General features: G+C 32.5%; 3 protein-coding genes across 4 annotated transcripts; 1 reads left to right on the forward strand and 2 right to left on the reverse strand.

Moving 5' to 3' along the window:
• Positions 1–152: 152 nt before the first annotated feature.
• On the reverse strand, positions 153–7,089 carry LOC146949692 (uncharacterized). The gene is made up of 8 exons (XM_085745635.1): positions 6,186–7,089; positions 5,655–6,096; positions 4,653–5,563; positions 3,346–4,569; positions 3,053–3,271; positions 2,112–2,969; positions 1,438–2,021; positions 153–407 (listed from the first exon to the last, which is right to left on the reverse strand). Exons 1-7 carry the CDS (start codon positions 6,970–6,972, stop codon positions 1,438–1,440), a joined length of 5,025 nt encoding a protein of 1,674 aa, XP_085601761.1. The 5' UTR covers positions 6,973–7,089; the 3' UTR covers positions 153–407.
• Positions 7,090–7,844: 755 nt separating this feature from the next.
• On the reverse strand, positions 7,845–11,685 carry LOC146949693 (uncharacterized). Its single transcript, XM_085745633.1, has 12 exons — positions 11,435–11,685; positions 10,536–10,695; positions 10,177–10,444; positions 10,005–10,092; positions 9,762–9,895; positions 9,585–9,675; positions 9,353–9,494; positions 9,112–9,269; positions 8,865–8,985; positions 8,601–8,771; positions 8,400–8,519; positions 7,845–8,303 (listed from the first exon to the last, which is right to left on the reverse strand). The coding sequence occupies exons 2-12, from the start codon at positions 10,692–10,694 to the stop codon at positions 8,118–8,120; spliced, it is 1,638 nt and encodes a 545-aa protein (XP_085601759.1). The 5' UTR covers position 10,695; positions 11,435–11,685; the 3' UTR covers positions 7,845–8,117.
• A 4,145-nt stretch (positions 11,686–15,830) lies between these two features.
• On the forward strand, positions 15,831–21,735 carry LOC146949694 (uncharacterized). Of its 2 annotated transcripts, XM_085745636.1 has the most exons (10): positions 15,831–16,430; positions 17,078–17,187; positions 17,438–17,732; positions 17,868–17,955; positions 18,466–18,511; positions 19,162–19,369; positions 19,865–20,013; positions 20,529–20,613; positions 21,188–21,317; positions 21,416–21,735. In XM_085745636.1, exons 7-10 carry the CDS (start codon positions 20,004–20,006, stop codon positions 21,554–21,556), a joined length of 366 nt encoding a protein of 121 aa, XP_085601762.1. In that variant the 5' UTR covers positions 15,831–16,430; positions 17,078–17,187; positions 17,438–17,732; positions 17,868–17,955; positions 18,466–18,511; positions 19,162–19,369; positions 19,865–20,003; the 3' UTR covers positions 21,557–21,735. The 2 variants fall into 2 exon arrangements, with proteins under 2 accessions (XP_085601762.1, XP_085601763.1); XM_085745637.1 differs by lacking the exons at positions 18,466–18,511; positions 19,865–20,013 and having other exon boundaries at positions 15,832–16,430.
• The last annotated feature ends 3,936 nt before the right edge of the window (positions 21,736–25,671 follow it).

Consider the following 25,671-nt stretch of genomic DNA (forward strand, 5'->3'; position numbering starts at 1 on the left):
TCCTTATCAAAAGTAGCAAGCAGGATTCCTTATCTTTAGTTTGGTTGTGCATTGAAATGTAGCAAGCTAGAATCCTTATCTTTATGTCAGGTGAACATAGTAATGAGTTTGTCTTATTGTGACATGCATTTAACTTGGTTAGCCATTTCATAGAGTGTAACTTGAAAAGTATTCTTTATTGAAATGTAAAAGCTACAGCTAACTAAGACAATTCCTGAGAGAGCTATAAAGTTACCATAAGTTGCCGCAATACAAATATAATGAGAAATACAAATTGATTGCCAAGTTCAAAATGCTTTATAAAAGCAACAAAATCCAAGTCATGTACAGCTTCAGAATTCTGCAGGTGTAGCTAAACTTGGTGTGTGTTCCCATCAGTTGGCATTCTTTACTGCAAACAGTGTACCCTATGTAAAAAAAAGTAGGCAATAAAGTATTGAATCAATAGGTGGTTGATTAACACTGACTTATCAATGAATAGATGTTTTGGTCAAGTTATTCAATGGAGTCTCATTTATGAGTTGATATGATTTGTCAATTCATTCAGTATTTAATCCAAGTTTGATTGAGTTATATTTGATCACATGATATGGGTTTGTTGTATAACATAGATGAGCATAAATTGTATCATAAGTAACAGGAATCATTTTTCGAACATTGCTAATAGCTACAAAAGTGTCAGTACAACCAAAATTGTTTGATAAATCCAGCATTGTTAACTGAATATTTGAACATTTGAAAAAGAATCTACGAACAGAACAGCATTAGAAAATAACATGAACAGAATTAACAAAAACAAATTGAAATCAGGGACGAATCCTGCACATTGCTTCCATGAAATAATCATCACACTCTAGATTAGATATAGCAAAATATCAAAGTAAAGAATATATAACAGTTAACAAATCAAGCATTCCGAATGGTCATGTAGCTGGTGGTCTCCACATAAATGAATTCATATAAATCTGTAGCAAATTTCTGCACCTACTTATGTTATTTTTTTTTTAACGAAAAATGATTTTAAATTAAATTCAAATAGTTGGATGTTCTTTGTAAAAACCAAGGGGAAAAAGCAATAGCTTCTGTAACTTGTAAATTTATAGATAAAGGAATGAGAATCATAAATTGTATCATAAGTAACAGGAATCATTATTAAATATAAAGTATTATATGAACAATTCATAGGCCAAAACTTATATTGAGTATTATATAAAAAAGTGTAGAAAATAATTAGCATGAACAATAAATATTGCAAGTTATGATCATGTTTATCAGGAGGCAGGAAAAATTGAAGTATGTACCCAGGTAGATTAATTTGTGTATAAGATAATGATGTTAATATTATTTAGTACAGGCAAATGAAAACAGGCATATCAGTCATATATAGTGATGTTAATATTGACAATAAAGTTAATGAAAAGAGGCAAATAAACTTACTCAGTAAAGGTTATCAAAAACTTCCTTGTAAACCACATTTGTGGTGTTGGAAAGTGGTTTTTTTTCTAGATCATGAATCAAGATTTTTAGACCGGCTTTAGTCCTGACCCTGGAGAATGCAACGTACAATTGACCATGACTGAAGACTGATCTTGGCAAATATAGACCAACACTGTCAAGAGTTTGGCCTTGTGACTTATTTATAGTCATTGCGTAGGATACAATAATAGGAAACTGTCTTCTGATAAGTTTAAAAGGCCAGGGAGATTGAGAAGGTGACATGGACATTCTTGGTATATATGTTAGGTTGCCAACATTTTTACCTGAAATGATCTTAGCTTCAATAACATGATTGGCCATCCTAGTAACAATCAGTCGAGTACCGTTGCATAATCCCTCTACTTGATCTAAATTTCTTAATAGCATTATAGGAGTTCCAACTTTCAGTTTGATTTTATGGTTTGGAAGTCCTGAAGTTCTTAATGTACTTAAGAATTCTGGAGTGAATAACTGAAAAGACTGGCATTGCTCGTTAATTTCTGACCTGTCTATGGAATCAGAGCTGAAGTATTCTTTTTCTTCTCCTTCATGAATAAAACAAAATTAGTTTAGTGAATATGTAGTAATTGTGAATGTATATCATAGAGTCAATGAATAATGAGGATTGTGTATACCTGGAATAATTGAAAGAACATAGTCATTGATTGTATCAACCACGTCTATGGTTGATGCAAGTATAGCTCTTTGCTGTAGATAATCAGGATTGTTGTACATATTCAAAAAGTTTGGATAAGTACTTTTCATAATAGCATCAATTGGATCATCAAACTCCTTAATTAACAGGTCATCAGGTATTTCAAAATCTGCAAAGCCATCATTTGGCTCAGATATCTTTCCCTCACCAACCTTCAGTATCCATTCGGAGAAAGTCTTTAACTCATCGGCATCAGATGATCCAGCATTAGATCGTAGGCGCATATTTTTAGTCAGTGTTAGAACTTGACATTCATCCCAAATGTATGAAGAATTTATTGATGAATGTACAATGTCTGACCTGTTAGCTCTTGGTACAACTGGTAAAATTTGCCTAAAGTCTCCTCCAAACACAATGACCTTGCCACCAAATATTTTGTCACCGTCCGCAGTGTCAGACATAATGTCTCTTAGAGTTCTATCTAAAGCTTCAAAACAGAACTTATGAGCCATAGGTGCCTCATCCCATATGATCAAGTTTGTAACTTTTAACAGTTTTGCAAGATCGCTATTACCATCAATGTTACATGTTGAGTTTTCAAATGAAGGCACTGGTATTTTGAATTTGGAGTGAGCAGTTCGACCTCCAGGTAACAAAAGAGAAGCAATACCACTTGTTGCAACAGTTAGAACAATTTTACTCTGACTCCTCAATGCAGCAGCTAAAGTTGTCCACATAAATGTTTTTCCTGTTCCTCCGTAACCGTGTAAGAAAAACACACCACCATTTTGTCCATTAACAGCAGCCATTATTTTGTGATAAATGCCTCTTTGTTCATCTGAATTTGTATAAAATATATGTTAAAGCTATGAATTGATAGTTAGAAATAATGCTGAGAACACCAATGTATATGCACTTTACCTGTTAGAGTACTGAATAGTCTTTTGAATTCCAACTTCAATGCATCTTCATCATAGTTAAGCTCATCATAAATCAATCTGTTACCAAGCTCTTCCATGACATAATCTGTTGGGTATGGAAATCCTTTAAATTCCTTTAAAGATCTTCTATTCTTCTCCATGTGCCTTTCAATTAATGTCAGAGTTAAGTTCTTAATTTGATCATCGGTGAGTTCCAAATCTGGTAGGATTAGAATATAATAAAATGAGAATAAAGTTATTCAATAAAAGAAAAAGATGCAAGTAGAATTATACCTCTGTTATTAGCCACTCGTCTTTGTTCGAATAGAACACCATCACTTAACCACTTCCACGTGTTATTCCAAACATGAACTGGCCTGTCCATAGTCGCGGAAAGTAGTAGAGTTACAAATAGTATTCGTATGAAAACACCGGTTGCCCAAACACTCATTTCCTTTATGGCTTCTATATATTCTTTATCGTCCCCCAAGAAGCCCATTGCATAACATGCTTCCCTAAAAGTATTGTAGTAAATGCTATTGACAGTTTTAATATCTTCATAGGAAGTTGGTCCCTTGACAACTGTTAACATCATCCTCAAATAGAATACTTCACCTGTACTCGGCGGCACCCACATTAACCTTCCAATGGTGTATCCTTTTTTCCTTGGTTTCCAGGTTCTTGTAGATTTAACATAAACAAACTTGGACACAAATTTTGAGTAAGTAAGAGACCTTGCTTTAGGATATTTAGCGTTGCATTGAAGCCATGATGTAAACATTGATTCAGTAACAGAAGGCTTTAGTAGAACATCATCCACTTGCTCATAATCATTGAAATAAACTGACTGCTCTCCAGACAAATGATAGAACAATCTTTCAACAGCAGGCTTTCTTCCATGGATTGGAAAGGCAAATATCCTCCAGCAAGCTTCGCTAGGTGAAACATAGCGACAGTCAAGATATTGTTTAATTTCATCAGCATTGTCATTTGCATTGGATTGACTTGAGCCATCGGAAACTACTGCAGCAGTGATTCTATCATATCCTTTGTTAATATATTTGAATAAGTATTTGATTGAACTTGATTGATTACACCACTCCATATTTATATGAGCTTGATATTTCATCAATAAATATGGATTATGTGGCACAACATATCTGTTATCCAAGCTGATTCCATTTTTAATAATTTGCCTACCATTATCCCTTCTTCTGTACACAGGATAACCTTCATGATCAACAACTGTGGTTGCTTGAAACTTTTTTGGAAAAAATTTGGAACATTTATCTTTTTTTTTCATGCAAGGTGATGATGGTTTTGCTAAACCACATGGTCCATGCATCATATGAGTGCCAACTAATTTGTACAGTTCTCTATCATTCTCAGGGTGTGGTATCTCAGCAGAAATTATTTGATTAATGTGATCTGGTGTAGGATACTTACTGGAAGGGTGCAAGAATATAAGAATATGAGCATGCGGTAGTCCTCTCTTTTGAAACTCAATGGTGTACATATCTATAGCAAAAAGAATAATCAGTTGAAGAAGGTTTATAGAATAAACTTTTAAAGTTATTGAGATATATAGAAATGAAACTTACACGCAATTACTTTGCCAAGGATATGTTTTTTTGTCAAATCATCGAGAAGTTCATCAAACTTAATTTTGAAAACTCTTGCTATGATATCTGGTCGGTCGTGTGGTTTCAAACCCTTTGCACCAACAAAGCGTTGTATTTCAGGCCAGCTTGGATTGCAGGTGAAAGTGATAAATAAATCAGGAAACCCAACAGAACTTGAAATGGCCATACCATCAAAATAAAGTTGATCCATATACCTACGACCACCAACATAACTTGACGGCAGTACAACTCTCTTACCCTGCTTTGTAGTCTGGCCATCTACATTACCTTGGTTGTTACTCAAACTTTTGTATTTCCCAACTCTTAACTTGGACTGGTTTTTCCTCAACCATTTCAATCTATCAGCCTCCATCATTGTAAAACAATCTACCAAAAACTGCTGAAATAACCTCCTTGCACATAATATTGTCATAGCTTCTGTTTTCCTCGATTGAAGTCTAAATGTTAACCATTCTCTTATTGTTAGTCGATCCATCTTTGATTGTTTACCTGCAACGATGCCTCGGTGAAGAACATCGTCTCTATATCCATCTTCACCATAAGGAAACAACAGCGGATATTGATATGCAAGATATGCTGGATGGAATTCATCAATTCTTTCTAAACGACCACTCTGCCTCTCCATAATTATATCTCTTCTTGCTGCAGAGTCCACATCACCTACTATCAAAGCTGCTACTTCGGAGACAGTAGGTTGATTATAAATCCTTCCATCAGTTGTTCTATCTGATATGAGCTTTAGCTTCAAGTTCTCAGCATTGCCTTGCATTAATCTATCACGAGCTTTTCTAAATGATTTAGCATGGCAGTTGGTGTGATCAAGCATCTGTTGCAACTTTGACACAGTTTGCATATTAAGATTAGGATTCCTGATACATAAGGGTGGTTTAAGTTATACATTGAATGAATAAAATACATTGAAACCTAAAAACACAAGAGAATATATAAGAAAATTTTTACCTTATCCCATCAAGTCTATTTTGCAATTCATTATCTGTATCAAATATATATAGCTGTGCAAATTTTGGAGTCTTTCCAGCAGCAGGAATCATACTTCCCATTCGGTGACATGATTGGCCTTGAATTCTGATAGTTGGTGGACCTCTCCCTGGTATAATTCCCTTATCAACCTTAAATCCAGGTGAGCTAAATGCAAATATGGTATTATATAATCTTATGTTCTGATTAAATTGTTTGCTTTCAGTTGAAGAATTGTTGAACATAAGATCATGTAATAACGGAGGAGGTGTTGGCAAGAAAGGTATTTGAATTTTGCCATTGCCACAACACATTCCAAACTCAGGATTAGAACTTTCTCTTGACTTCCTCCTACGCTCTTGGTACCACATGCATGCACCACATTTACGACATTCAAAAGAAGGATCACCAATATCAGAATAACCTGAGATAATAATAAATAGTTTTTAAAGTAATATTGCATATAAAAGACAGCAATGAGCTTGTTGTAACAAAGGATATTGATAACATTACCTGTTTCTAAATTTGGAAGTTGTGTATTGTTATTGATTGACATAACCTCATCTTCATCTTCACTACTGTTAGATTCAGATTCATGATGTGACATGAAAGCTGCTTGTTCTTCAGTATCAACAGAACTTGTATCATCATCAGAACTTCCAATTGGATTCGGTATTTGATTATTGACTCCTGAAGATGAAGCTTTGTCCGTGTCAACTGCAGAAAACCTGTTCATCAAGTTTACTCCTTGTTGATTGAAGTTAGTTCGAGTCCTGTTGGGCATTTGGAAATCAGCTGATGACGTTGGCTGTGTGAAATTTGGAAGACTATGAGGATGAATAATGTTTGGTGTGGGTAGTGGTGTTTTTCTGTTAGTATTTATGACAGAAGGTATTATGTTGAACCTTGACATTGGCATAAGTACAGGAGTGTTGTGATTAAGTGAAATAATAGGTTGGTTATCCATTGGTGTCTGAATGTTAGTATTGCTTGCAGAACCTAAAGGACGAAAAGAATGAAGGTTCATGTTTGGAATGTTTATGTTAAATGGATGTTTAGGAGTGTAGTTACTGGTTGAAGTAGTGATTTGAGTAGTCCCATGAGTTTTTTTGCCTTGTTTTGATTGCTGTAAATTTGATTGAACTTGATTATTAGTGATATTAGCAAAAGGTGTACGCTGGGTTGTAACATTGACATCAAGTTTGGCTCTCTTCTGGAGCCTTTGTTTTAGATAATTTTGTCTTCTCAATCTTCTTAAAGATGATTTATTCTTCCTTGTTCTATCATCTTCATCCTCCATTGAGTTCTCAAAGGTATTTCAGAAGTTGAGAAAGATTATGTGCTTTGGTAGTGGTATTACTTAAGCTAAAATAAGAAAGTGTTTTATGAATTTGTAAACAAATACTGGTTTTTCGAAATGGAAAAGAAGGTAAAAATTTGAAATTAAAATTTCAAACGAAAAGATGGTTCCCTCCAACTGAAAAATGAAATTTGAATGAGAATTTTGGAAGTGAATAAGTTAAAAGAGTAGATTACTAAGGCTTTCAATATTATAATAAATTATAACATAAAGTATGTGTATTACCTTTCTAGCATGTACTTAAGAAATCCTAGGATAATGGGGCTACAGTGAAGCTTACTCCTATTGCAGTCTGCTACTGTCACATCAGAGCTGTAATTTATACAAAAGTTTAATTGTTAATAATTTAATAAAAATATTCAATTCAAAAAAAAAAATCATGGTTGTTAAGTTAATCATCATTATTCGGTAAATATTATAAAAATTCATGGTACATTAAAAACCAGTATTTAAACCTTATTGTATATAGCAGGTCTGATAATAAGGGATCATAAAAGTTTGGCAAATATTGTACGTAGAAGGTATTTATATATGGTTTTGCCATTGTTTTAATAAATCATGCAACATTGTGTGTGGTGCTATTAACAAATGAATGAAGCTGATATTGATGGTAGACTGAAAATCTCAAAGGCAGAACTAAAACTCCATATAAAAATGTTATGGTACCATAGCTTTGATATGGTTCGAAATGTATAAAGCTAATTTTGTTAGTGATGAATGATTGTGATTGAACAATTTTACAGAATCGGTTCAACACATTAGTAAAACTGGATTTATTGAAAAAACTGCTCAGATTGTAACATATACTCACATTCACACAAACATTTATCATATAAGATTGATAATAGGTAATTGTTAGGAATGAGTTCAGTGGTATTCAACCAACATTCAAGCTCTGAAATAAGTACCATCATTGTCTTAGTAGATATTATATATTATACTAAAACTTAAGCAAGTTCCATGAACAGTTGTTCAGGACATTAAACCAACAAAAGTTTAAAGTTAAACTTAGTTCATAAACCAAAAAGAGGCATGATAGTTAGGTGACCAAAATTCTCCTGTCATGTTCTTCACAACATCAACATCTAGCGCTCAAGCTTTGGAGTTTTGATAGTCCTTGGAGCCCTGGTAACTTTGGTAGTTGAACGCTGGGTAGCCTCGACATCTTGTGTAGCAGGTACGACTTCAGCATCAGCGTCAGTCACGGAGAGTCGTTTGTTTGGAGGAGTAGAGGAAGTTACACTCAGATCATTTTCTCCACAAAGAGACTCCTACAAAAAGATTACCATGGTATATTATTATTTCTTAAGATATTGTTGGATATGATATATGAGGTATAGAAAAATGTATATGATGTAGGGACTTACAACAGCAACCATAGAAGTATCCTTGGATGACAACTCAAGACAATCAAGTCCAACACTTTGCTTACTTGAAGTTCCAATATCAGCCATCTCAAGTCCAAGAGGTTGCTTACCTGAAGATGCCTGTATGGAAATGAGCATTTGTAAATAATTGTATATAGTTTGAAAGTGGATGAAATATACAGAATTGTCTATAGATTTTACCTCCACCAAACCAAATTGTTTCTCCAGATTTGCTAGTAGTGGTTCACTCTCACTAATTTGGAGAACAGTACATGGATTTCCTCCAGGCAGTGCTTTTATTTTGTAAACCTTCTTCTTGTGTAGCAATTTATCAAGAGTTTTTGGGTATGTGCGTGGATTGGTAAGGCCAGCCTAGTTTATATGATTTAAAGATTAAACATGAAGGAAAAAAAGCAATATGCATTTATGATAACAAACAGTAAAGCAACATAACAGAGCACTCACCCTAACCATCTTTTTCCTGAGATCTGCAGCAGAAATCTTGAGTATGGAAGTAGACAAATCATCCCAGAAGATTAATCTGATTGATTCTTCCTTATGGACAGCAGTGACTTCAATCCTGTATCTAATATTAACAACAAAGGCTTATAGTCATTATTAGTGGTGATAATAAAAATGTGAATTCGCAGTTCATTATGTAAAACCGTAGTCATAGTTCATTAATTGGATGTGATATTACAGTACAATATACCTTGGCAATGGCTGATCATTTTTATGTTTATGATAACACACCCACTTATCACCTTCGGGGTTGACACTTCTAGTGCAGTGGTTGCATCCATCATAAGTCCAACCATATCTGGTAGCATTTAACTTTTTGACCTCGGCAACGGTGACACATGATAACTCCTGTACTCAAAAGTAAAAAATGGTGAGAATGAATTGTAGATTGTTAAACCAGTTTGATGAAGATAATGGTGGTGAAAAAGAACCTGACTGATATTAGAAATCTCAGCAAGACTAAGAAATTTGGCATTAGACATAATATCAGTGTTTTGGGAAAATTGGGAGCCCTGACTGAATTGGGAATATGTTTGAGATAAGGAAAGAGCATCTGATGGAAGATCTTTAAACCTAAGTCAAAACAAACATTAAAGCATGCAAAACTAAATATTCACAAAAGATTGAGCATGTTTGGGATATGAATAATTAAATGAAACATACTTCTCTTTGAACAGTGCAACTTCTAGTAAAGGTGGATTGAACATAACTTGAGTTCCATCCCAAGTATTTGTGAAGCAGAGTGGGTATGGAGCTGAAAATAATGGTCTGTTTAGGTTACCAATAGGTCTAATCTCTTAGAAGCCAATGAATGAACAAATTGAAAAAAAAAGTAGGTACCTTGTTCCGGCTTAACCCTTGCATGTTTGATAAGTATAACATATGGTTGAGGTTGAGTTCCATCAAATTTGGAGAAGGCATCGGCACACAGCTTGGCATGATCATCCCACAAGCAACAATGAAGAATATTGGCACTACAAAAGCACAGGTTCAGCAACAGTCAAGAACAATATATTTTTTTATTGCATGACAAATTAAAATAAGCCATCAATGTGAAATAGATGAGTAATTAAATTTAATTACCTAGCATCTTTGAGGGTAAAAGTAATCGATCTTAATCTCCCATTTCCCCTGTTAGTATTTGTCACTTCTTGAAAGGCTCCAATTACATCTGATGTACATTTAAGAATGAAAAAAATGTAAGATGGTTTGACAAATTAAACTTAATGATCATTCATTAAACACAAATACTCACCAACCAACAAATCTGGCCTGTATTTACCAGCAAGGACTTCAGCAAAGTCCTTGAAGTTAAAGCTTGCCATAGCAATGTCAGGAAAATCTTGTTTTGCAATCACAGTAGCACCTGTGGCTGTGAGCCTGAATCTATGATCACAAGCCTTGACAACCAAGTCATTGGTGCTAACCTTAAAGTTCTCCATTTCATAAGTTTGATCCAACATAAGTTGAGGTTTAAACTTTGCAAGATAGTCTTTAGGGAGTGTAATATGAATTACATCACCCTGTATGGTTTGATATATGTAGTTAGTCAGTAAGGTGTTATTGAACTTAACTGTATGTAAGAATGAAATAGGATAGAAAATAAAACGATACCTCAGCATCCTTAACGATCATTTCAACATGTTCACTTTTGTATTTGCCAATTACCGGCCAGAGATCAACAATCCTCACAGCAAGGACCCACACATCTTTACTGTCATCAAGGTCTTTGATCTTATCAAAACCACGAGCAACCTCTTCATCATCTTCCATTCTACATCGAGTTAAGGAACACGGTTTTTGTAAAATAAAAATGCAGCAATTCTTTAAAAAAAATACATACTTTAAGTGAATCTAAACACATCAAAACTTGTCCAAAAATATATAAACAAATGTCAACTAAAAACCAACAAAAAACCACATATTTTTTCATGATTTTAAACACATGACAACTTAAAATAAAATAAAAACACAACCTTTTACTGTATTTTAAACACATCAGAACTCAAAATAAAATAAAATAAAATATGATATTTTTTGGTATTGGATATCTACTCTATAAGAACAGAAATCAAGAGCACAAAGTGATACAAAACATCTAAGATTTTGGAAAAAATAGAAACAGAATCATATAATTGCAATGTGTAGAAACACTTGAGAAAAATCAAACAATATAAAAATCATTCTAGGTCTGATGAAATTGGAAAATTAAAAATAGAGCTTAAAATAAGCATAGGTCTGTTATACAAAACACAGAAAACATTACAAAAACAGCAGCACAAACCCAACTCCCAAACATTTACGCAAACCATAAGAAAAAACCACCAACAGCAGATGATTATAGTAGATGTACAACAACAATTATGGCATAAATCGAAAGAAAATCTGAAGAAGAGTAAAAAAAAACGTAGATCTATATTACAAACCATTAGTTTATGCGATTCTCTTTTTCAAAATATGAGATTTGGAAGAAAAAAAATGGGCAGCAAGGGAAAGAGTATGAAAAGTGATACCTTTGAGCAGTGAAGAAGTGATGTCTTTGTTGGAATTTTTGAGAGAGAAAAGTATGAAGAAGTTATGAGAAAGAGAATATGAAGAAGTTGTGACAGAAAATGAAGTAGTAGTAGACTGATAGAAGCTGTTTGAGCGGGTAATAGCCTGTGTTGGAGTAGACCGTTGGACAATAGGTTGCTGTTGTCAGTTGGAACCGGGAAACCATGCAATTTGTTGCTATTAACAAATTTAACCTTAGTCTCTCTTTGTATTTGCATAATGAAAAAGGGGTAGAAATGTCATGGTAAGAAAAATAGAACTACTTGTTACATATGTATCCTTCAATTAATTGAAATAACAGTGTAATGAAAAGGGTAAAAAGGTGAGAGTGTGGTAAAAAGTTCAGGGTTCTCCCATTTCAAAAATTATTACCAAGTTAACCTCCAATAAAGGGACATTTTAGTGAAGTTAAATTTTTTTAAGCAAGGACAGTTGTGAGTTTTTGATAGGCATTTGTTTTCTTAGATAGTTAATAGATACTTTAAATTTTGCCCTTTAAATATTAATCATTTGAATTTTGGTTCCTAAATCCATTTAATTTGTGTCACATCACTAATTTGTTGAGTTGTCATAGATGATTGGGGTAAGTCGGCTGCTGAATCATCAAAACATAGGGTGGATTGATAAAAAAAACTCCCTGAGGTATTAGGCAAGTGGGAAATGACTGAACTACCCTCAATGTCATCTTACATCATACTTTTATGTTATTTTCTAGTCACTTTCCTTTAAGAAATGATATTTTGACAACCACTTTTTGACAACTTTTGAACAACTTTCTCTCTCATACTCACATGATGTTGTTATCCTCTCTCTTCCTTTTTCTCTCTCCATTGTTTTTGACCAATAAGAAGTGAGAAAACCAAGGTTGTCAACAAAGTTGTCATTAAATGGATGTCAAAATATCATTACTCCTTTCCTTTACCGCACTCTCAATTATGAAAACAATATGGTGTCTACATTTTGCAACAACAGCTTCATCATATCACCGCCACCTCAAAACCGACTAAAAAGAACATATCCAGTTCACAATGTGTGCTGCTTGTGACAACCCCTGCAATCAAGTTTCATCTCCGTCATCACCTTCATCCACCACCAACAACTGCCCTCCTCCACCGGCTTCACTTACCTCCTATGGTGGTAGATCAACTATTTTGTGACAACTTTTGAACACAAGGAGGGAGGGAGGGGGAGAGAGAGAGAGAGAGAGAGAGAGAGAGAGAGAGAGAGAGAGTGTGTACATAATTAATTGAATGAATCTAATAAATAAAATTTGCTTATAATTGATAACGGAGTGAGTAGTTGATAGAGTAGTTAAATGACTGAAATTCAATAAATTAGAGTTGAAAAGAATAATAAATGATGCATTGATATTATAAAAGTAAATCATTTGAGACAAAAACAATAGTAAAAATTACATTTAATTTAGGGTTAATTAAGTTTTTAATCCCTATAAATATTCACAGTTTTGTTTTTAGTCCCTATAAAATAAAATCACACTTTTTAGTCCTTGTGACATTTTCCTTAAGCATTTTAAGGACAAAAAATGTTGATGGAAATTTTTTATAGGGATTAAAAATGCCAAAGGAAAAATTTTATAGGGACTAAAAATGATGATGGAAAAGTTTATAAGGACTAAAAAGTGTGATTTTATTTTATAGGGAGTAAAAACAAAATTCTGAATATTTACAGGGACCATTTACTTAATTAACCCTTTAATTTAAGATGAAAAGAGTACTTTTTCCGTCCATTTGTATTGATAATGTTTGATTTTTTTACCTATACTAGTACTTGGACCAGTGTGATGCTCGAGAAGTTGATAATCTCATTGATTAATAAATGTGGTAATCAATTTTGAAATGAAATAATAGTTTTTTTAAACATGAGTTAATGATTTCTAAAGAGGACGACGACAACAACCAAACATTATCCTACATAGTGGGGTAGACTACATGGACCGAAATACGTCATATTGTTCTATCATAAACCATATTTAGATCTAACTCGTTAATCTATAAATATTTCCTAATAGTTTCTCTTATAGTTTTTCTAAGTCTTTCTATACCTCTTGTAATATGACTATCCTAAATTTGATTTACTCTTTTTACTAAAGAATCTACGTGTTTTTCTCTACATGTCCAAACCATCTAAACTTCTTTCCACAATATTTTATACTATAGGTACTACCTCAACTATCTTGACAATGTTTTCATTTCTAATCTTATCTCATCTAATCTTACCACACATTCAACGCAACATTCTCATCTCGACACACTTACTTTATTCTCGTGTTGGTTCTTAATCGCCCAATGCTCTAATCCATAAAACATCGTTGGTCTGACAATTGTCTGATATTTTTTCACTTCAACTTAAACGGTACGTTTGTATCATATAAAACAGCCGAGGCTCTTATTTATTTAAACCATCCACCCAAAGCAAAAAAATAGGAAAAAAATTTGCAACAAATTTTTTGCCTCCAAAAAGTTTTCTAAGAAACTTAAGAACTTTTATAAATAAGATTCGAACAAAGTGTAATAAATTTAAGGTGTTTATTTTATATGTAGATCTTTTAAAACAAAAATCATTTATAGATTAATATATCTAACTTTACTTCAATTTTTAAGATGAAACAGTCGTATTAACAAGTGTAAGAAAAAAAAATCCACATAATTATTTGCAAGGCGACTTATATTTTAGGACAAAGTATTTTCAAATGCCGCTTATAATTAAAGAGAGAAGAAGGAGAACTTTTTTTTTTAACAAATCAAATTGGAATATATTGTTCAAACGAAAAGTGATTCATCCCGCACAAGATGTGCTAAGAGTGAAATCACACAAGGATAATGCTAGATGTCGCGAATAGGCGTATCACGAATTATCAAGAATGATGTATATGACACCTATACTGCACCGATTTGAATGATTTAACCACTCTAAATTCACTTTATCTCTTCAAATGATATAGCTTCACTCTAAACTAGTTTCCTTCCTTCCTTCACTTCTCACCTTCCATTCTTCTACGTTTACGAGACCAAGAGTACATCACCTCACCAAACACCAGCTATGATTTCATGAAACCTGCCATCGGCTGCACTAAGTTGCTAATGCTTATGAAGATACATCTTTTTTTTTGAATCGGCATATGAAGATACATCTAGATGAGTTTAATTGATGATATAGATTCACGGTTACAATTGGAGAGTTATGACGGTGATTTGGAGGTTGTTGGAATGCTGCTTTTTAGACACGTGAATGGCTCTCTTTTATTTTCTATAAAACACGTGGTCCTTATATTTTGGAATTTTTTTGCTTAATGTTAGTTATATAGGAAAGAAATACAACAAAAAAGCGTATTCGCGATTTCGGGATCAAATCCCTTCGCGATGTATAGCATCGCCCATCACACAATATCTATTACAAAAGAGAAATGATATTTGTACAACTATTTTTGTACAACTTTTGGACAACTTTCTCTCTCATACTCACATTGTGTTATTATTCTCTCTCTTCCTTTTTCTCTCTCTATTGTTTTTGACCAATAACAAAAGAGAACAACATGGTTGTCCCAAAAGTTCTTATGAAATGGTTGTTCAAATATCATTGCTCATTACAAAAACAAGGTATCCCAACAAAAGATGCCGCCACCAAAAGAAGAAATAAAATTACATGCCACCCATACACACTAGTGGATGTCTCCAACTTCTACATCTAGACTGTTTTCTTTTTTAAATAAAAATACTTAAGTAGCTCCAAAATACAAGAAAAATGATATTTGTAACAACTATTGTGTTTTTACTCTCTCTCTCTCTCTCTCTCTTATTTTTTATCAATAAAAAAAACTGCTTCAAAAGTTGTTACAAAATGATTGTGCAAATATCATTACTCTAAATATAAAGTCACTCTAATACGTTATACACAAAATGAAAGATGTAACAGTTTTGTAGGAGAAAGAGTAATTTTGAATTACTTTTACAAAATTACTCTATTAATGTTAGGAAAAAAATAAATACTACTAATAAAAGTTATAAAATGAAATTTTACTTGTTTCAGACTAGGTCAATACCCATTTTCTTTATGTACCGGATCACCTCAAGTCACTAACGCACGCGTAAACCACCACATGGATTTATCGTAAATCCATTGAATCATGGTCGGATAACCTAATCTAGATCATTCATATTGGATCCAACGCTAACTTATCCTAATCAATTCACATGGGTCCTCCCAAGATAGCTATCTATCTATATATAAAAGTTAACCCATGCCAATTTTGAAGCCCTAATTTTTCCTAAACTCTAGAGAACAAAATTTCTGTTTTGACCCTAACCTAAACTTTAATTATGAAACAGCTATAGTGACAAAACAAGAGGAAAAAAAAGCCGCAAACAACACAATAGAAACCAAATTATTTCATAAAGCCATAAACATAAGAAACAACTTTTGCGTTCCATATTCTTCTCACATATCCCAGCAATTTGAAAACTTTCAGCCATCGTCCACCTTCTACTTCTGACCCTCACCGTTCTCCACCTCCCACCCTCACTATCTTCACTTCCAGTCCATTCTTCCATTGCCACTGTCCTCTCCTGCCGCCAGAACCACCGCGGAGCTCCGCCGTATCATCACCACCATCACTAGTTTTCAACATTTTAGCTTGCGATGTTTCATACACTTTCAATTTCAATTTTATTATACAATTCAAGGTAATCTTACGTATAAACAATTTATGGGGTTTGGTTTGTTTGTCAATTTTGGGATTTTCATATTGGGGTTTTCCTAAATCTAAGCAATTTTTCTTCTTTCTAGTGACATTGTAACTTTTCTATTCCTGTATTTGTCCCCCCTCATATAATTGATTTGATTTCTATTTTCTGTTTTTTTTGTAGCCTATTTTGGGTTTTTATGTAAATGATGCAAGGTCTTTTGATGGTATCAATGATAATCCTTCAACAAGTCAAGGTATGTCCTTCGAACGTCTTCGTAGATTGTTTCTTCTTCTCTTTTCCTTCTACAATGCATTTGCCATTTTTATGCTTATAAAATTATTTGGTCTCCGTTATTTGCATTTGTGATTTAGATTTTCCTATGTGGCCATTCATTTTGTACTCAACCATTCTACATAGAAATTTGGATTATCTTTTAAAGGTGTTAAGTATGTTGGAGTTTCAATTCTGAATTTGTTTTTTTTAGCACTATAGATGTTTGTGGTTTTTTGGGCTAGAGTAATATGTCCATGAAATTTCATTTTATGTGGGGGGTCCAAAATTATGAAAAGGTGAAGCTAATATCTGTAAATCAAAACAATTTATCTGTTTTTGCATTTTTTTATATTTATTAAAAAAAACCTATGTTGCCGAGGTATTGCCAACCATACTAAATATTTCACCAAGATCTTGAGAGCTTTTTTCTTCAATCATAATGTATATATGCAAGTAGAACTTTTCAATTTGGTCTTTAACCACTTATAATTTTGCATTTTTTGGTAAAACTTTATTTGATAGTTATAATTAAGTGTATAGCATTGGGAAAATTATAAGGCATTGAAAATGGTGGTCTATTTAGTGTGGAGGGAACAGTTTCATAATATTGTTATTTCGACTGAGTAGGTTGTAGCAAACATCAAAGTGTTAGCGCGGCGGTGGTTTCTTGGCAGAGTTGCTTCAAATCCGTGTATCTATAATGAATGGACATGAGATCCTTTTAACCACATGATAAGGTAATTTTCTGCATTATTTATAGAAGTTATTTTAGAATTCTGTTGTGTTTCTCGGGTGTTTTTGGCCTATGAATAAGGTAATTTCTGCATTATTCGTAACAGTTATTTTAGAATTCTGTTGTGTTTCTCGGGTGTTTTTGGCCTATGAATTGCTGTTGTACGATAGAGTTTCTGGTGTTACATTACTGCAACGATAACATAGATGTGTTTATTCTTTTCCTGGGTTCTAATCCTTCTCCACGTAATCCAGTTGCAGCATAGTGGCTGTTAAGAGTGAGAAGAGAGAAGATTGAAGAGAGAGTGGTAAGTGAAATTACTTAAATTCAGGGTCTATGAAGCATTACTCCTATTTAAATGAACAATGGTTGCATCAAGTTCCTTTAGAGTCATGCGTTTTCCTTAGTTATGTTAGCCTTTTTCTCTCTGTTTTGAATTATTTTATAAGCTTTTGTTTCGTAAGATAAGGATCTAGATGTCAAGTTTGGACAACTTTGTTATGTTTGCAAAATATCAAGTTGATGCTGACACGCTAATCTGCTTGAAAGGTTAGTTTATATTATGGTTTGTTTTGTTTCCATATTCATATCCTAACTCCATCTATTTTTCTGTTACTGGTGTTATTATTACTGCATGTACTCATTAAAAATGCTTTCGTTGCTCATCTTATACTACCAATTCAGGATAACTCTAATGGGGCTGTGTGCAAGGTTTTGTTCAAAGTGATTTGATGAAGTTGAGAACATTCCACATGGAATTTGACATGGCACTGTAAGTCTATTTCCAGCATCCAAATTTATGTCTTGAGAAATTGGAACACTATTCTGTCTTGATATGAACACTAGACTTTTGAGGCATTTTCATTGGATATTTTGATATGAAATTTAGAATTTTTTGTTTAGATCGTTAATCATTTGTGAGCAACTATACTTCATTAATATGCAAGTATTTTATTTTAAAACAGTTCATACGTAACACACTGTTAGCGTGCATCGCTGTTCTTTTATTACTTGGTAGCATGCATCGCTATTAGCATGTGAGTAAATTGATGATTTGCAAGACTGTTAGCATCGAATTTGTGAGATTTTTATGCAACTTTTCTGTTTAAGTACACTAAATGCCGTTTTTTTTTGTAAAACTAAATGCCTTTCATTATTCTTTTGTAAATTGTAAATCACATATATGGTGTCAGCTTTTAATTTAGTTACCAAATGTTATTAGTTTTAATTTGGTATCTTATTTGCATTCATAATACTAATATAAGAAAAAAAATACATTCAGGAACTGTGATTTTGCTTACCATGGAATTGGCATTCTACAACTGCCGGTAGGGACAGGCTCATAGACTAGGCATCAAGTTTGTTTCCCTTTGCATAACATGTTCTTTACTTAATTATGTTCATGTTTGACAAATCAGGGAACAAAACACTCATTTATAACTCTAACAATTTTTAAACAAATTTTACAACCTTTTGGTCGAACTTCAATTATAATGTCCCTTTTCTCTAGACAATTAATGGTTAGTAAAAAAAATCAGAAAAACCCAAATGCTTGAAACTTTGAGGAACTCTTATTCATAGTAAAGTAGGAATTTCTGCAGGTTATTTGAAGTCAAAACTTTGAGGAGCCTATTCTGGAATGACTCATATTGTAACAGATGGATGCTTATGATATTTCTGCTTATGTAATTTACAGCTTTAGGCATCAATCTTGACACTGTACTGTGTTACTAAAGTAGAAATTATTCAGGTTTTAGTTTTAGAAATCCTGCAGCTGTTGTGGGATTAAACTTGCTGCACATTGAGTGGGATTAAATATGCTCCACATTGATTAAGTTTAGAAATTAACTTGCAACTGTTTTAATTTTTTCAGGCTAAGACTTGAAATTAACTTGATAATTTTTGTGTTTCTTCCTTTGTTTGAATTGATTGAAATTGAAAAGTAATTATTGTTATTGATTTTCATTGAATGGATCAGGGATTCCGTGGACGGAGGAAGAGCACAAGATGTTTTTGGTTGGATTGCAGAAAGTTGGAAAAGGTGATTAGAGAGGAATCTCAAGGAATATGTGAAAACAAGAACGCCTACGCAGGTTGCAAGTCATGCTCAGAAGTACTCTCTGAGCCGAAGTAATCTCAATCGCCGTCGCCGTAGATCCAGTCTCTTTGATATCACCACTGACATGGTAATTTTTCCGGCAATCTCTTTATAGAAACTGTAAAACACTTTTTTTGCCTAAATTTGTATTCAATTAGTTTACTAATCAATAGAGTAGTATTATGGTATTGCAAGAATGAGATTTAATTTTCTCTGTTATTTATTGGTTTTCGAATTTTGATTCAATCAAATTCAATGCTATTATTACTTTTGCCATTTAGAAATTTGAAATATTGTAAAGGAAACAAAAAAATATAACAGAAATGCAACTTTTGCTTTTTTTTTTTGTGTGGAAATCCTTTGATAGTTGTAAAGAAATCTAACAAAACTAGAATGGAGAGTGATATAAGATTACAAGGTTTCTGTTTGTTCTCCTTGATGTGAAGCAATTTATCCTGCTTGGCTTATACAATAATTTTTCATGAAGACATGTAATCAGCTCAACTCATACGTTATATGTGTTGCTTTACTTCGTTTGTATTTAACTGTGAATGGTTAATTTAGTTATCAATTGTGTGTCCAGGCGAATCCAATTTGTACCATAAGCTGTTGGTCGTTCATGCGTCTTTCTGAACCACTGATGTAAAAATCATGCTAGCTACCCTATTTTAATATCCTTGATGTGAAGTCATTTCTCCTGTTTGGCTTATACACTATTTTTCATGAAGACAGGTAAATGTTAAACTAATATGTTCTATGGTATCAATTTATCCGTGTCTATCTAACTATAATTGGTTAATTTAGTTGGCAGTTCTGTGTCCAAGCGTTTTGAATTTGACCCATAAGCTATTACCTGTTAGGCGTATTTCAAAACCACTGGTCTAAGAATCATTTGGAGGCATTTGTTGTTACATGACAAGATCTACATAGCATATGAATCAACTTTCTATTTTATTGTGTTGAGGATGTATTTTGGTGGGCTTTAGTGTTAACTTTGTATGCATTATTTGTCACTATGAGGTTCATTTATCGTACTTTTAACAATATTTAGTTTATATTGCGTTGTTAAAGATATTACGTGTATTATGAATCTCTTAAAATACTGCTGTTAAAATACTGATGTTTAATAGCTCATACTTTAGCCTTTGTAATTCAGCACTCATTGTTTTTAGTTTCTACTTTCTACTAATATCCACCCATGAACTAGAAAAATATTTTTCACTTGATGTTCACTTTGCTAAAACTAGGTGCAATGGGAATTGCTAATGCGTTTTTTGGGACTAAGCTGATACTTAATGGCGATTTACCTGATGTTGCTGCTTACATGACAGGGTAAGCATTTCCGTTTTTGTATGCTTTGGAATAAAGGCACATAATAGTGAATATAGATAGAAAGAGATATGTGTAATAGTCAATGCCTGCTTATAGTCAATGTCTGCTTATAGTTCGTTGTTTGTATAAACAATGCCTGCTTATAGTCAACTTCCATTCAACTAAGAGAAAAAAATATATAATCTAACAGTAATCTGTTTGGTTTAATTTAGTTGTGGTATAAAACTGTAGTCAATGGATCAAATAGTATACTTTTAATACTTCACGTTTTTGTAAATTTTTTAAATAAAGACGTTAACGTTTTATTCTTTGATATGCTATAAAGATTTAATCACATATTGACATGCTTTTAAGAAAATATTTTTATAATATTATCAATCAATCGTTGGACATATACTCCACGCCTGTATAGTTTTCATCCACTTCGCTCCTTATAATAAACCATAAATCTTTTCTCTTGAAACTTATGTGTTAGTACTTTTTTTTCCTACAACTTAGTGACTTATGAATTTTTTCTGCAACTTAGCTACTTGAGTTTCACTGCGCTTTTAATGACATGGTATACTTTTATCAGTATGAAAAATGCATCACTCAAGTTGACCCAAAGTGTTCGCCAAATTTCAACAAACAGCTCTGCATCTCTATCAGATGAGTTGCTTAACACCAAGAGAATGACAATCGAAAGTATGATTGAGTCAACTCAGGTAGCTGTCTATTTTTGAAATTTTTAAATATCGTTTTGGATTCAAGTCAATATACATGTTCAGGATTTTTATGCAAAAGGCGATGAATTTTTTTACAGGTGTGTCAAGGTTCGGTACTTGCCACTCTATGTGAGGTCGAAACTGGTGTTGATTGGTACTTTCGATCATGTGATGAGGACGGCCAAGATATTGATGTGACATCAAATGTGGTCTACAGAGAAGTTTTCCGTAATGTGTAGCACTTTGTTTTATAGTATTGTTGTTATTGCATATCGGTACTATTTTTATGTCGACAGACGTTGAATTTTCTTTTCTTCAAAAGACTAAGCCATTAAATTTATATGTTATGTTACCTTAACAGGGTCGATGTCATGGAAATTGTTTAATATGGTACATTAAAAACGTTTGTGGCAATTTATTTTATGAATTGAATTATACTATTTTTTCAATTCAAGTAAAGTATTTACTTTCATATTTGCGCTATATTTGTTCTTTTGTATGACCCATGCTTTAGCACGGGTCGATGGTCTAGTTTAGATAAATGTTAGAGTTCTCAAAACCCTAATCACTCACTATAAAGGCTATCTCATGTCCTAAATATGTCTCATATTCCGGGCATTCTGATTTGATCGTCAGAGTGCTTCCAGATACACGTCATGAAGAAGGAGATTGAATCTAAACTAATTTAATTTACACTAAAAAAACATATCCATTAAACTCATTTAAAAAAAATGATTTTACATCCATGTATCGATTTAGGACAAAATTAATTTAAGTTTTGTATGTTGCAATGTTCACATGAGTGCAGCGTAAATTTAACGGGACTATCTTTGACAAATAATAACGTAATGTTGGGTTTATCTTAAAAAAGTAAAAAGACTTCGCCTTGGATGAATTGTAGGGATCATAGTGGATTGGTCAAAATAAACTTCAAAATAATTCTTTATTCCATTTACAATCTAATAAAAGTTTATTTTCTAAAATTTGATTAAATACATCCGTTAAATATATATAGAAACCATCTAATTCATTCATTATTTTATTTAAAATATTTATTAAATATTTATTTAATTGTCTAAATTTCATATAAATTATTTATTATTAATTTTAACAAATGTCTGATAGATTGGATCTAATCTGTTAATAATTTTATTATATAGTGGATGAACTAGATGAATTTGTTGTTGGATGGATTGTCATTCATGGAACATATAAAAAAGAAGTTAGTAAAAAAAGAACTATTAAGAAATAAAGCTTTGCATTTTCATTTTTAGAGTGTTATAAATTAACCTAATTTGCACAGAAGCTAAATATTGGGAATTAATTAATAGGACTTAAGAAATGGAAGACTTGATTAATTTAAAATAATAATAAAAAAAAACAGAGAGTAAAAGATCGACTTTTGGATACTTTGATTACTTCCTAATGGGTTTTATACATGGTCAAATATGGAGCTTTAAATAAAACAATGAGAACTTTCTTCGAAATAAAATAAAGGAAACTCTAACTAATATTTTGGTTTATAAACTTTTTAAGGAATAAGGGAGTTATAGTTATGATAAATCTTAGCAAGCAAGCTTATAAAAGAGTAGATTTTATTTTTTCATATACTCCCTCCGTTCCTTATTAAGTGTCGTTTTAGAATTTTAACATAAAAACAGCGAAGAAAGTTTTACTTTGTCACTAAAGATAAACCTATTGTGAGAGGATAACCTTTCTTTAGAACCCAAGATCGACCATTGGTTGTCACACCAAGTTTTTTATTAAAGATATGGTGATATAAATAAAGAACGATATCATTATGTTATTTTGGTTTCTGTTTCATGTTACAACCTTTTTGAAGGGAAAAGGAAGTAAGTTATGATAAATCTTAGCAAGCAAATATAAAAGACCAAATTTCACACTTGCACATGATGGTACCATCCACAATAGACACATCCATCATTTCTCTTTTTCACACGCTCTTCTCTTTATATATCGTTGACATATCAAAGTAATTAATACACCACATTTTTCCACGGGTACAATATATTTAGTTTTCAATATAACTTTACATTGGTATATTGATTATTGTAAAGTAGTATAAAATTAACATATTCTTTTGCTTTTGCATATGAGGTTAAGTGACTTGGAAGTAGGACTGGAAATGAGTCGAGTCGAGTCGAATCGAACCTGTCTGAGCTCAACTCGACTCGTTAAGAATTGACTCGTTTCGAACCTCGGTTCGAGTTTGACACGGACTTTTTTTCCAGCTCAAGTTCGGCTCGTTTAAAGTTCACGAATAGTTTGGTTCGGATCATTAGGTTCGTTACGTTTGTTCAAAGCACATAACTTTAGGTATGGAAATGAGTAAAGTCACTTGAACCACATAACTCAAAAGTCAAAGAATTTAAATTTTTGATACATAAATATATTGGAATTTATACCAATTTTTAAATTCATTTGTCTTAGTTTTTAAAGTATTATATATATAATCAATTATCTAATTGTGTAAAATCAATTATATATAAATTTAAAAATATTTTTTAAGTGTTATGTGTGTATAATCGAGTCATCTCGTGAACCAAACGAGTCGAACTACATATAGCTCAAGTTCAGCTCAATTAGTTGACGAACTTAATTTTCAGTTCAAGTTCGGCTCATTTGGTTTATGAACCAAGTTCGACGAATCAATTGTCTAATCGAGTTGGTTCGGTTCATTGCCAGCCCTACTTGGATGAGATGTGCCTTAAAATGCGCTATTATGAATTTTTGAAGGCTTTTCAGGTTCAAGACAGAGTGCATATGGAAATATGATAATGGGGTTTGGCTGTCCTCAAACAAAGAACTGTATCTCAGTTTTATTATATTTTTGTAAAAAGAAGGGTTTAATCTAGAAATAGAATAGAGGAGGTATTGCCAACATGGAATTGAAAACAATATAAATTTTTATGTTGGACTAATATTTCAAAATGTTTAAAACTCCAACAATGACATATATTGTTTTTATGTAGAAGTCTCTTTCTTGTGTGATTGTGCACCATAAGTCTCTTTCCAGTGTGATTGAACAAATGAAGTATCTTGCTTGTGTGTTTGAGCAATTTGTAATCTATGAGATTATAGTGAAAATCCCTTAAAAGTGCAAAGAGATTGGACTACTCTCGATTTATAGGAGGAACCAGTATAATTGCTCTCTGTCCTCTCTCTCTCTCTCTCTCTCTCTAGGAACCAGTATAATTGCTCTCTGTCCTCTCTCTCTCTCTCTCTCTCTCTCTCTCTCTCTCTCTCTCTCTCTCTCTCTGTGTGTGTGTGTGTGTGTTTTTTTTTTTTTTTAATTTCGCTGCACTCAACTCTGTTCAGACGCTGAACAAGACTATGTTTTGCTTAAGACTCTGAACTGTTTTACAAACACATAATTTTTTTTTGGTTGAAAAAGCCAACACAATTCAAACCTCCCTTTTTATGTTTTTCTCACCTCAAAAAAAGCTAAAAATCAATTACTAACATTAATCATTAGAAAAACAGAGTTTTATATTACAATGTTATTTAATGCAGGAAATTGACTCTTTTTTGTTCTTAAGTCTTTGGGTTTTATTTTTTTTAGAGAAAATTGATCTTAATAATTTAGAGTTCGGTTGATAAATAAGTCTACTAAATAATTATGAGGAGTATTATGAACACTCTCTTTCTGATATTCTCTCTTACGCTCATTCTTGTGTAAACTGATGAGGCCCACGTGAGTTTTACCTAATATGAGAGTGAGTGTTAGAAAAAGTTCTAGAATGAGAGTGTTCCTAGCATTTCTAAATAACTATTTCAATTAAGAATCAAACTCGAGTACTCTCGATTATTTTAAATTTAACAAAAAATTCATTTTACCTTATTTCAGTATAGGTTAAAAAAACAAATACTCTTGATAATTTCAAATTCAGTGTGAATCATATAATAATATTGTTTGACTGGTTATATAATAATATTATTTAAGTTAAATTATCTAATAAAATCATTTAATATTGTTGTAAGATAAATATTGCTGACTAATACTGTATGTATATAATTTTTGTTTTGAAAATTTACATAAATTAATAATTAATACAATTGTTGACTACTATATAAACTATATAAATTATTTTATTAAATATTTTATTGAAATTTAATAATCTGAAATTATGTTTCAGCCAAAGAGATGATTTAATACTCTCTTGGAGTTAAAATGTTTAAACCCACTTGAATTGATTTAATTGAATTGACTTTATACATTGAAGTGCTTTCCTCCCAAGATCTCAATTTCGATTTTTCCGTAATTTAAAGGAAATTGCTTCTTCACACGACACAATTACATGCACGAGAATGCACGACACGCGCATAACCCTTG

The sequence above is a fragment of the Medicago sativa genome, chromosome 2 (genome assembly GCF_051527215.1).
Source record: "Medicago sativa cultivar Bolivia chromosome 2, Bolivia_mono, whole genome shotgun sequence".
NCBI lineage: Eukaryota > Viridiplantae > Streptophyta > Magnoliopsida > Fabales > Fabaceae > Medicago > Medicago sativa.

What these genes read in the sequence shown, in the direction of transcription:
- LOC146949693 (XM_085745633.1), bottom strand. Translation starts at nt 10,694, where the DNA reads ATGGAAGATGATGAAGAGGTTGCTCGTGGTTTTGATAAGATCAAAGAC. An exon ending in AAGGGTTAAGCCGGAACAAG is followed by an intron (nt 9,676 to 9,761) that starts GTACCTACTTTT and finishes CATTATTTTCAG; the next exon opens with CTCCATACCCACTCTGCTTC. An exon ending in GTTGCACTGTTCAAAGAGAA is followed by an intron (nt 9,495 to 9,584) that starts GTATGTTTCATT and finishes GTTTTGACTTAG; the next exon opens with GTTTAAAGATCTTCCATCAG.
- LOC146949692 (XM_085745635.1), bottom strand. Translation starts at nt 6,972, where the DNA reads ATGGAGGATGAAGATGATAGAACAAGGAAGAATAAATCATCTTTAAGA. An exon ending in ACTTCCAAATTTAGAAACAG is followed by an intron (nt 6,097 to 6,185) that starts GTAATGTTATCA and finishes TTATTATCTCAG; the next exon opens with GTTATTCTGATATTGGTGAT. An exon ending in TGTTCTTTCAATTATTCCAG is followed by an intron (nt 2,022 to 2,111) that starts GTATACACAATC and finishes TTATTCATGAAG; the next exon opens with GAGAAGAAAAAGAATACTTC.
- LOC146949694 (XM_085745636.1), top strand. An exon ending in GTTGCTGCTTACATGACAGG is followed by an intron (nt 20,614 to 21,187) that starts GTAAGCATTTCC and finishes TACTTTTATCAG; the next exon opens with TATGAAAAATGCATCACTCA. An exon ending in GTATGATTGAGTCAACTCAG is followed by an intron (nt 21,318 to 21,415) that starts GTAGCTGTCTAT and finishes ATTTTTTTACAG; the next exon opens with GTGTGTCAAGGTTCGGTACT.